Here is a 12364-nt window from a genome sequence, read left to right on the forward strand (position 1 = left end):
AAAAAAGCTGGTAACGTCATCAGTTAATGATTGCTATGGTTTATTAAAACTCAATAAATAAATATATGCAGAAAAGAAAATCAACATGTTCTGTATCATAAACTCAGTAATTTATGAGCAAGTCAGCATGTACATTCCCTTAAACCAAACAACTTGTAAAAGCAAGCTTATAACTCCTACAGTGTTCTTGCATGGCAAAATGATAAAAAAACCAATTTCTATGAAAGGGCAACTCAACATAACTAGAATGAAAAGCACCTGTGGAGTCACAAGTTATACAGTATTCCTTTGACAACTTTGGCATAAGCTTGCATATTATCTAAGATACCTTTCTGAAAATAGCCCTTTTACATTTCTCTAAAAAGATACATGCAGACACAAAAAAACTACCACTGTTACATAAAATAGTGTAAAAAACAGGGGCAGAAATTCATTTGCCTAGCTCTATGAGCAATCCAAACATTATTTCACTATATTCAGTTCACATCTAACACCCTGAAGTTATTTTATAATGAGGTATTAGTTACCTCACATTTTTAATTAGCCTTTAGTGTATAAAACTTGCATTACAAAAGACGTCACTTGAAAGCTGATTCTACCATATAACTATAAAATATAACATCAGGTACTTTTCTTTTTGCAGTGTTATGTAATATCTATACAAAATATCTTGGACATTATGTCTTAGTCTGCAATTAGTTTGACATTTGTGCTAAGTATTTGTACAATGTCTTAGGTTTTATTAATTCGGGCCTCCTTTACGAATTAAATGTAACAGCTCAACATTTCCAAGTCAGAAAGTAATTAATACTTAAATTCCAACTACCTTAACAATATTAATGCATTTCTGTATGCAGGGTATACACAAGGGAGATGCTTACAGCCAGAGGAAATTTCTGAACCAGACAGGAGACACTACTCCTATAGGTACACACACACACACACACACACACACACACACACACACACACACACACACACACACAGTCAAAGACTCCTACATCACATAGGTACAAACGCTCTTCATTTGTATGTGTGTGTTAGAATGAGTGTTTGTATGTGTGCGCCTGTGTATATATACATATGTGTGTGTGTGTGTGTGTGTGTGTGTGTGTGTGTGTGTGTGTATATATATATTTATATATATATATATATATATATATATATATATATATATATATATAGCTAGATATAGCTATATAGATACAAACACAAACACACTTCTCTCTTTCTATGTGTGTGTGTGTGTGTGTGTGTGTGTGTGTGTGTGTGTGTGTGTGTGTGTGTGTGTGTGTGTGTGTGTATGTATATATATATATATATTTATATACATACACATATATATATATATATATATATATATAAACAATACTCATCAAACCCATTCCATTCAATATAAAAAAAAATAACTTGTGTAATAAACACCAAAAACTCACAATAAACCACAACAGACCCAAGGTTTCACCACGAAGGCTTTCAATTTTGATATATATATATATATATATATATATGTGTGTGTGTGTGTGTGTGTGTGTGTGTATAACAACCAGACTATTAAATATGAAGAAAAGACCTTATATGCGAAAATGACTTTGTAAATATCAAAATATAAAAAGAAAAACAACACTGAGGTGAAACTGTTACGTGCCTTCATTCTGTAACGTTGTCAGAACTTCATCAGAACTAATAATGTAAAGTAAAACTGTATAATAAGTAATATAATAAGTGCACACTGTTTAAAAATGAGGCAGCATCACCGAAACCTGAATTTAACAAACGATTATAATGCAAAAACATTTCACAGGGTAAATATACCCTTCACACCCCCCTTAACTAAATATACTAACTCCAGGATTGCACTACAGTGGGGAAAAGTGCACATTTCTCCCTTGTTGGCCACCTGGATACTTATCCTGTGAAATTCTTCGGCATTGTGTTCGTCCGTTAAATTCAGGTTTCAGCAATGTCATCTAGGCAATGTAATTTTCAGTACTGTGGGTTTTCATTCATTTGAAGTAGACCTTTATATAGATGTATGCATATATATATATAAATACACACACACACACAAACACACACACACACACACACACCTACAATCACACACATATATATATATATATATATATATATATATATGTTTGTAGGTGTGTGTGTGTTTGTGTGTGTATTTATACATATATACATATATATATAGATATATATATATATATATACACACACACTCACACACACACACACACACACACACACACACACACACACACACACACATATATGCACACGGCTCTCTCAACTACAAGATCTGAACTTGTGGGACTTAAATGTCTGAAGAATTAACATTACAATTCAAAGGGAAAACATAATTCTAAAAACTGATATTACAACAATAAAGCTGTTGTACTCTCCTGTAACACCTAACATGGTGGGCTACTCCCCCTCACATGCCTGAAGTTTATATACATTAACTGCATAAATGCTGTACTTCAGGGCTACTCCCTGTACTACAACCTCTGACTTATTATGTACTTCCATTATTTGCACTAAGCTGCACTACTCTGATGATCATAACTGCAGTCCTTGGGACTTCAACAGCTGTAAAAGTTACTTTTGATAAAGTGGTATCTTAAGAATACCGTAAAGAACCAGTAAGTCTGAAACATTGTTATTAAAATACTTCTCTTTTAGATTGCTGTTTCTTTCTCATTGAGTTTAAGCCCAATGTGAGATGCTGTAATTTACTTTATACAATGATTAAGTAAACTAGGAAAGGCAAAGTGGGAGCTCTGCATTTTCCATGGATTTCAACCAGTGGGGACTGCTGCTGCTCACAGAGCTGTATCAATGGAATACAGTATGAGGACCAGTGGCAAGATGACCAAATGTGTGAAAATTTGTACTTTGTCAAATTACAATTTGCCTGAACAAAGTCAGTAGTGTCATGGTTTGTCTGTGTCCTGAGGGGTACTGACTTCACAGATGAATATATTATATTTGTGGAAAGATGTTGAAAGCCCCTGCATGTGGATGTGGAAGCTTGCTCCCCAAGTAAAAGTCAGAGGTTAAAGGCAGTGCTGATCTTGCTAATTGGATTAACACAGTTTTTAATGAATGCATTTTCAAGTTTCTGATATTGTGCCATATGATACATTTCTTTATGAAGCACCAGGCAGAAGCAGGACAGCAGAATAAGGTCTTTTTTTAACTTACATTTAACTTAAAGTGATTCCATAGAATAATTAAACAGTCTTCAGGAAGCCTACTTCAAACAGCAAGGCATTTCTAGTTAAGGCAAGGTCTAGCTAATTGATACCTAGCATAAAACAATATTTAGATGAATAGACTGATTCTAGAGAGAGCTAGCACTGTCAGATAAATAGAGATATGCAATGGTAGCAATTAAAATAAAATACACATTTATGTGGAACAAGTCATGTGATAAGGTTAAGCTGAACTGCACAGGGGCCCTTTAACACATCTGATTAGCTGTTCTGTGTATCACTAATGAGTTCCTTTCAAATTCTATAACTATAAAAGTCAAAACATATATATCTAGTACTGTGATTGATTTTATTTTTTATTTTAATTAAATTAATTAATTTGTTAACCTGGTAAGTGAACTGGCTCTTTACAAATCTTTTTCAGCCATGACATGGACCATAAGGACAAAGATGAAATGTATATATATATATATATATATATATATATATATATATATATATATATCTATATATATATATATATATATATATATATATATATATATATATATATATATATATATATATACATGGATTCACTTCAGAATCTCGAACGTCTGAAAACCCAAATTTCATATGGTCGAGACTACTACTCAAAACCCAAAAAATAATCTAACAAAAAAATAAATAAATAAGTAAATAAAATGTTTCTCCGGGGGGGGGGAAAGACCCCTGCACACCCCACATCTCTGCTACTTAAATATACCAACCCCGAGATCACACTACAGTGAGGAAAAGGGAAATCTCCCATTCCGTGCAGTATGCAGATCTCCATTCAGAATTCTAGCTTCTGAAAACTCAATCATATGGTCTCGACCATATGACATTCGGGTTTTCAAGTGTTCGAGATTCTGAAGGGAACCTATCTACATATATATATATATAAATGTGTGTGTGTGTGTGTGTGTGTGTGTGTGTGTGTGTGTGTGAATATGGATTCCCTTCAGAAGATCGAATCTTCAGACAGATTAACTTCTTATGGTTGAGACCATATGATCGACTGTCCAAAACATCAAAGCTTTTGTATGCAGAGTGTAGTACAACGGGAATCTGGGAATTTACCATTTCCCAACTGTATTACGGTCAGAGTTGGTATATATAATATGCAAGGGATGTGGGGGTGCAAAGGGGCTTACCTCCCTGCAAAAAACATAGAGTTTTCTTGTTTTGTTTTGTTCAGTGTTTCGGAAAGTCAATTAAGTTCAACTTTCTGAAACTTTGATTTTCTGACATAGATCTATACGTACTACATATGGAAAGAGGAGATGAAAAGAAATCAAAGCACATGGAAAAACCTCAGGTAGACATAGAAGCAACATATGAACAGCAGGCAGACATTAACCTTAAGTCAGGATTAAATCCTTGGTCCTGGAGATTTAAAGCAAAGCCTAAAGCAGTAAGACACCATGATGCCCTGCTTCTGGCATTTCTTATGAGAAGGAAGACAATAAGCAGTACTTAAATAAAATGAGGGGTACACCCCTCAAATACATGCTTTGGTAGTCTCCCTTGTCTATGAAAGCTGATGCGTCAGTGTGCCCAAGTATGCAGAAATCTGAAACACCCAGTTGTGGAATTAAAATGCTCTTTCAACCTATAATATTTTCGAGATCTTAGCTTACTTAATGTATGTTCTTCTGTTATAGTAAACTGCTTTTTTCTGAAAGGCTCTTCAGAAAAGTGAAAACCTTCTACAAGTTCATAGTCATATTGTAAGTGAGATATTAAATGTATTGATTTATTTTATTTATTTGTCTTTGTTCACCAGGAAAGTCCAACTGGACAGATCCCCTTTTAAATGGAGACAGAGGGAGAAAAGCTCCATCAGAGTACATTTATATCAACAAGGGAATTCCAGACAATTCTCAGAAAAAAGACAGTTATATTTTTCATGAAACACAAACATAATTACAAGACAGGTATATACAGCAAAGTATTTACATCAACAATTGTAAGCCTATACAGCTGTTCCAGCTGTAAAATCTTACAGAATTAAATGGATTGATACTGCAGAAGGAAACATCATTGTAAAGAATTTTAGTGTTCTTTCATTTCAGTAAAGAAAGGTTTGCAAGGAGTTCAAAATATGAAATGAAGTTATAAAATTATGTAGGGAGATTCTGGTATTGTATAGACCGAGACTGAATGATATACTGAAGTTAGTAATAAAATAAATAAGGAGGGGATGGGTGATATTAGCATTGTATAGGAGGATAGTGCTAATAGCATATGGCAGACAGCATGGTATAGGATTGGTTCTATTTATACTGCCTGTTCAAACTGGTGTATCTAGAAGGTTTATAACGTAGATGTACAGGAGATGCATGAGAGGCGTAGAGTAGTGGCTGGGGGCAGTTACAAAAATAGCAAGATGAGAAGTGTTGTTTAAGGGGGTGAAAGGGGATGTATTAATTCAAGTGCAGGAGGGAAAGTTGTTAGGGGTGTAATGATTCAAGCAGAGGATGGCAAAACGTTTGTGATAAGCATTAAGAAGTTTGTGCTTTCACTAGCGGTCTCAACCTGGTGATAAACATGAGCATGACCAGAATTGGGTAAGGTCTGAGCTGGATTTAATCGCTTGGAAGTTTGTTAATCATTTTTACTTGAGTAGGGATGGTGCTGCAGAGCTTGGAGTTATAACAGGAGTATGGCGAGTCCCTTGATGAATTATTTAATTTAGTAATATGGAATGGAGGTCTCTTGTAGGGGTGTAGAACAATAATATGTTTTTAATGCAAGGCATTGTTCAGAAAAATATATCACTTTGCATGCCATAACTAGCTGAGAGTATGTTATGTAGTTGTTAATTCTAGCCAGTTGTTAGATCAACATACCATGTTCATTACTGTGAGAAGGAATCTTTTTGCAGCCTCTGCTCCGTGATATTGAACCATGTCTGCATCAGCCACAATCAGTGTTTCAATGGTATAATCATTGGTTACATGAATGGCATTTCTTCTTCCTCGATGATCTTCTGTAGTATTTGTATTTTTCTGACTCTTTTTGCCTAGAAAAGAAAATGAACTGTGATCTACCTGATTGACAAGAAAAACAATGAAAACATGACAAACAGGAGCAATATGTAGTTTGCAAGATAATATCTCAAAAGAGGACTGCAACCTAGCAAACAAAGGTATTATGAAAGAGACATTTGCAATGGTCAAGCAATATTTTACATAGGGTATATAAGTCTCAGTAGCTCAACATGTAACACTTGCCTTTGGTACTTGAAAATCAGAAAGCAGTGGGTTCTACTCCCACACAAGATAGGTATATAAACTTTTCCCCAGTACTAACACTGTAGTTCCATCCTTCTGATGAGACAATAAAATGAATCCCCATCTGCTTGATGATAGTTCAGGTGGATGCAAAACATCCCATGGCACTTATCAAGAAGAGTGGTGGAAGTTTCCCAATGCCTTGACCAAATTTTCCCTAGTCATTACGAATACCACCTAGGGTTTCCCCTGAAAAGAGACCATAGGTCTGCTGGGAATAGCCTAGTCAACAATGTGGAAATAAAATTAAAAATAAAGTATGTACAAGACAACATATTAGCTAGGTGTTCCTATCATCCCGTTCACAGAACATGGATGCCATGGAATAAAAATGATCATGCAAAGGCACTTTGCTCTACCACTGCAGCTCTACAGCCATCAGTATGCTGCCCAAGGAAGAAACTACAGTTTGATTCACAGCAACAGCATTAAGGCTACAATGGTATGAGTAAAAAACAACATCGGAAAAAAGGAGGGTCACACCAAATAAAATAATCATCCAAAAATGTTAATTAAGTGTTTTCATACTACTAAAAGGACTTTATCAGAATAAAACAGTGCATTATCTACAAGCCTTTTATACTACAACCTGCCTTTTAAAAATTAAATTAAATTCCTAATTTACATAATTACATCAATAAATCTCTAAAGTGTCATTCCTAGTAAAAACAAATACTAGAGACATACAAAAGTGTGAGACAAAACAGCTACAACTCCTTAGTCAACAATATCCCAAAAGATCCCAAATATACTGAAAATAAATCACAGTTAAAAAACTACTAGATATGACTTTTAAAAACTTTTTGTATATATTTAAAACTACAATTTCCCAGTGCTTAATCTGAGTAAGGAATGAACAGTCACACACTCATTTATTCCTAGAACTGAGGGCATTTAGCCTAAACTGACACAGTAATTCTTTGTATTCAAGTTTAGTTTGCCAGTCACCTCCCCTTGGGTTTGGTTAAACAATAAGCCTAGGTTGACGGATTAGGGAACTCCTTTACCCATCCCCGCTCACCGCACCTGTTAAATAATAAGCCTAGGTTCATGGATTAGGGAACTCCTTAACTCATCCCCCGCTCGCCATACCAGTTAAATAATAAGCCTAGGTTAATTTTATGTTATTTTCTAATGAAGTTCAACCGAAAACTTTACAATGAATGAAAGCGCTCAAAATGTGATTTAAATTAATAAAAGACTGACCAAAACACCAAGAATAGCCTCGCGTCTATGCTACTTCCAAAATAGCAAAAGTTTCTAAATAGTTGTTTATACCTTTGTGGTAATGGTGTCAGAAGATATACGCACACAAACTCTCAGCTCACCGATCACATAAACTGCCTTTCCCACGAAACATACATTTCACTTAGCTGCACACAGAAGCGTTCGCCCAAGTGAACTATTCCCATATACACATAAATGTGTGTGTGTGTGTGTGTGTGTGTGTGTGTGTGTGTGTGTGTGTGTGTGTATAGATATCTATATATATATATATATATATATATATATATATATATATATATATATATATATATATATATATATATATATATATATATATCTTGCATATCTATATATAATACTATATTACACATGCACACACACACACACACACACACACACACACACACACACACACACACACACACACACACACATAAATATCTATCTATATATATATATATAGAGAGAGAGAGAGAAGAGGAAGAGACAGCATGAGAGAGAGAAAAACATTTTAGCCAGAATTTTTAAATAGAATGAAACTGGTGGAGCTGAGGAATCCCATACAGATGCAAGGATGCAGGGAAAGCATGGCAAACTACAGAAAACCATGACTAGTGGTCAGTATTGAAGTCTAGAATTTGGAAATGTGGCACAGATGCTGCTGTGTTAGACAAAATGCTAATATTTCAATATCCGTATTAAAAACTTCCACATCATATCCTAAATGATTCTAGAGAAGCCTAAAATATGTTTATCTTCATGCAAATCCAGCACCCCAAACACTCCCACAACAACCAGCAGTAATAACAAAATAATTATTTAATTAATTTAAAATATACCGGCAAATAATTTGCCAAATCATCCTCAACAACAATAAAGTGTACTTTATAATGAAAAATTATGCATCTTTTAACTACCCCAAAGTTATTAACCTGTAAGAATAATAATAATAATAATAATAATAATAATAATAACTATAATGATAACCTCATGGCTTAACTGCAGTACATTAATTATCTTCAAGACTTCTTTTTTACTCTGTTCCTCCGAAGTAGCTGTACTTATTACAACTGTGCTTGATCAAAACATCATTAATGGCTATGTCTTTCTAATATGGACAGATCACCTCCTAACACACTTTCAAACAATTCTTGTGTAGTTCCCAACAAAACCACATAACACACACAGCAATGTTGGGTGATACAGATTTTAAATGTACACAGCTTAATAATAATAAGTACAGAGCACTTGTGGATTTGGTTTTATATTTTTCTAAAGTCTTCAACATAATCATTCACTTTCTCCTTACTGAACACCAGTTACAGCTTGGCTTTTTCTAACATATGTAGGCTGGTTTATAAACAACTAGTACAACAGGAAATAATGCATCAGATGGGAATTAATCACCATCCACAGTCATCAATGTCCACTATAAAGTAGCACCAGGTTCCTCATCGACCAGTCTCTTCTTCATCATTTTTGTTAATAACATGAGAACCATATGTGGCACTGTTACACTGGTCCTTGTTATATGTGGCACTGCTACACTGGTCCTTGTTATATGTGGCAGTGCTACACTGGTTCTTGTTATATGTGGCAGTGCTACACTGGTCCATGTTATATGCAGTAGCACTACACTGGTCCTTGTTATATGTGGCAGTGCTACACTGGTCCTTGTTATATGCGGCAGTGCTACACTGGTATATGCGGCAGTGCTACACTGGTCCTTGTTATATGCTGTAGTGCTACACTGGTCCTTGTTATATGCGATAGTGCTACATTGGTGCTTGTTATATGCGGCAGTGCTACACTGGTCCTTGTTATATGCGGCAGTGCTACACTGGTCCTTGTTATATGCGGCAGTGCTACAGTGGTCCTTGTTATATTTGGCAGTGCTACACTGTTATATGCGGTAGCACTACATTGGTCCTTGTTATATGCGGCAGTGCTACAGTGGTCCTTGTTATATGTGGTAGTGCTACACTGGTCCTTGTTATATGCAGCAGTGCTACAATGTTATATGCGGCAGTGCTACACTGTCCTTATATGCGGCAGTGCTACACTGGTCCTTGTTATATGCAGTAGCACTACATTGGTCCTTGTTATATGCGGCAGTGCTACACTGGTCCTTGTTATATGTGGCAGTGCTACACTGTTATATGCAGCAGTGCTACTCTGGCCCTTGTTATAGACAGTAGTGCTATATTGTATTATCACTCAGCTCAATGTACACTGTTTTGCTCATCCACTATGTCATGAGGTGCTGAATGCAAACCCCACTCACTGCAGTCCAGCACTAACTAAAGGGCCCCACACTCATTCTCATTCTATACAAATGGTAAACACACTGTTTACAGTCAGGAATCACCAACTAATCACTGCATTTCTTAACAATAAATCAACTGAGGTAATCAGTAACATCTAGGAATGATTCTGAATCAGTACTTATATACTTTAATACTCTTGTATAAAGTTCAGCTTCCAAAACCAAAATATTCAAAATTAGCTGTACAGATTTAAATAGTACTATAGCATGGATACCAGGATACCATTATCACTGTAGTAATTCTGTTACACAGTGACATTATGACATTACAGATACATTCTCCTCACAAATACCCCTTCAAGGTAATTTAACAAACAAGAAACCCACAACAAAACTGGCAAATTTGTCACTTCCATAACCTGTCATCATCATAATCACTGAATATTCTTAAAATCACTTTTCTGGCTGAGTCTCCTAAACAAAACACAATGCTCCCTGCTAAATCTATCCCACAAAATATTAAATATTATATATACACACATGTTCTTCACTTCAGAAAATAATAATACCTGCTACAAGTCTTAGATCAACAAATACTGTACCCTTTCAATCCAAAAATCAGATTTCATCTTTGTCTTTTTGTACTACTGCATGGTGCACAAACATGGAAACAAATAACATGTAGCTGTTATTACTCAAACAAAATGTATGACAATTTTACATTCTGTTACTTAAAAAAATAGTTGTGTCTGTATGCTTGTTATTGTCATTATTTTGTTTATCTGAGCAGTTCTTGGTGATAAATGCCTAGGGTTTTGGCTGAAAAGGGTGTGCGGACCAACCCATCATCCAATTTAGCATATTTATACAATAAATAAACAATAAATAGCGATGCCATAACTTGAGGCTCTGTTACATTTTTTCCAGATGGATTTGAACACTGATTATCAGTATGAAAAAGTTGCACTATCACCACAGCAGAGAGTACAATTATCTGAAAGATGCTGTCACTATCATATGAAGATAAATACCATTAATGTCAAGGACTGCCAAATAAAATTATGTTTCATGAATGCAAGTAAAGTCTTCAAAGTCACCATCCTGAAAGATTTTGTACTTACAAACATTTTCATATCTGATAAATCTACAAATAGCTTTGATGTCTTGCCATTTTAGGTACTAGAAATACCCTGGCATAAAGCCTGACCTTGGATCAAGTAATACTTTCTACTATTTTTTCGACAGTCCTTGACCCGTTAGCTGTAAAGCTTGCTGTACTTGCCCAGAGAGTTTTTATGCAACAAGCTGCAGCATTCGTGTCAGGAGGAAAACATTTTGTTTCATACACTTGCAACTATATACACACCCTACCTGTCTGTAGTTACCTGCTGCCAAGCAAAAAGATGAACCTTAAGCTTGCTATCTAGAGGTACTGAGAGAGGGCAAAGAGTGAGAGACAGGCAGCAGTCACTGTGAAGATCTTAGGTCGCATCTTCTTTTTTCTGCGAACATGATTGTTTCCTTTTGCACTGCTTTATTGGTGGCGATGTTAAAATAAGCCCCCTTCCTACAAACTGGTTTCTTACTGGTTAAAAAAGTCATTAAAGTGATGAATAGAAGGTACGCACATTTGTTTAAAAGGATATCCAGTTTTAAGATCAACAATAATATCATCTTCTGGTACTAGCTGATGAAAACATTTTCTTGTATCACAACAGCATTCAGTAAGTTTCCTCTAAAAGCTTCATTCTAAGTTTCAGTCATAAGCCATGCAAGTCTAATACAACACCTGATATAACCATTGCAGATGTAGTATCAACAGCTTTCACAGCTTTTCATGGCATAACGGTTGAGCACAAAAAAAAAAATGCACACGTCCAGTGTGCCTCTATAGTTTAAAGAAATAAACGTCAACAATTTTCAGTCAGACAGTGTTGTAAACACAAAGTTCACATATGTTATCAATTTAATGGCTGCATAATACATCTGGTTCGTATCTCCTATACAATCATGGAGGAACTCCATCCCAAACGATACCATGGCCAATATTTTGACTATATTCTGCTTGACAATCTAATACCACTAAATTATTCCTAAAAATAACTAAGCATGCTATCCAAGGAGCAGATAACCTACCAACTACATATCAGAAACCAACAGCTGAATTGGCAACCTGACCTGCATATATGATAGTTAACAGATCACTTATGGAAGGCATGGAACAGTTGTTCTGGAAAAACATTCCTATTGCATTTCTGTGCAAGTGCAATTTTGAAAGTTACCCAAGCATATTGTGACCTCTCTCCTTCGTAGATCTTCCCTTGCCAACATAC

General features: G+C 35.3%; 1 protein-coding gene across 2 annotated transcripts in view; it reads right to left on the minus strand.

Moving 5' to 3' along the window:
• The window catches only part of ADAMTS17 (ADAM metallopeptidase with thrombospondin type 1 motif 17), a 3302852-nt gene that overhangs the window by 2851709 nt on the left and 438779 nt on the right, over positions 1–12364 (minus strand). For both annotated transcript variants that reach the window (XM_044078403.1, XM_044078402.1), the window contains exon 4: positions 6095–6267. In XM_044078403.1, the coding sequence (XP_043934338.1) occupies positions 6095–6267 (173 nt within the window). The remainder of the gene's footprint in view (positions 1–6094; positions 6268–12364) is intronic.

The sequence above is a fragment of the Protopterus annectens genome, chromosome 7.part0 (genome assembly GCF_019279795.1).
Source record: "Protopterus annectens isolate FY-2018-M chromosome 7.part0, PAN1.0, whole genome shotgun sequence".
Taxonomy (NCBI): Eukaryota; Metazoa; Chordata; order Ceratodontiformes; family Protopteridae; genus Protopterus; species Protopterus annectens.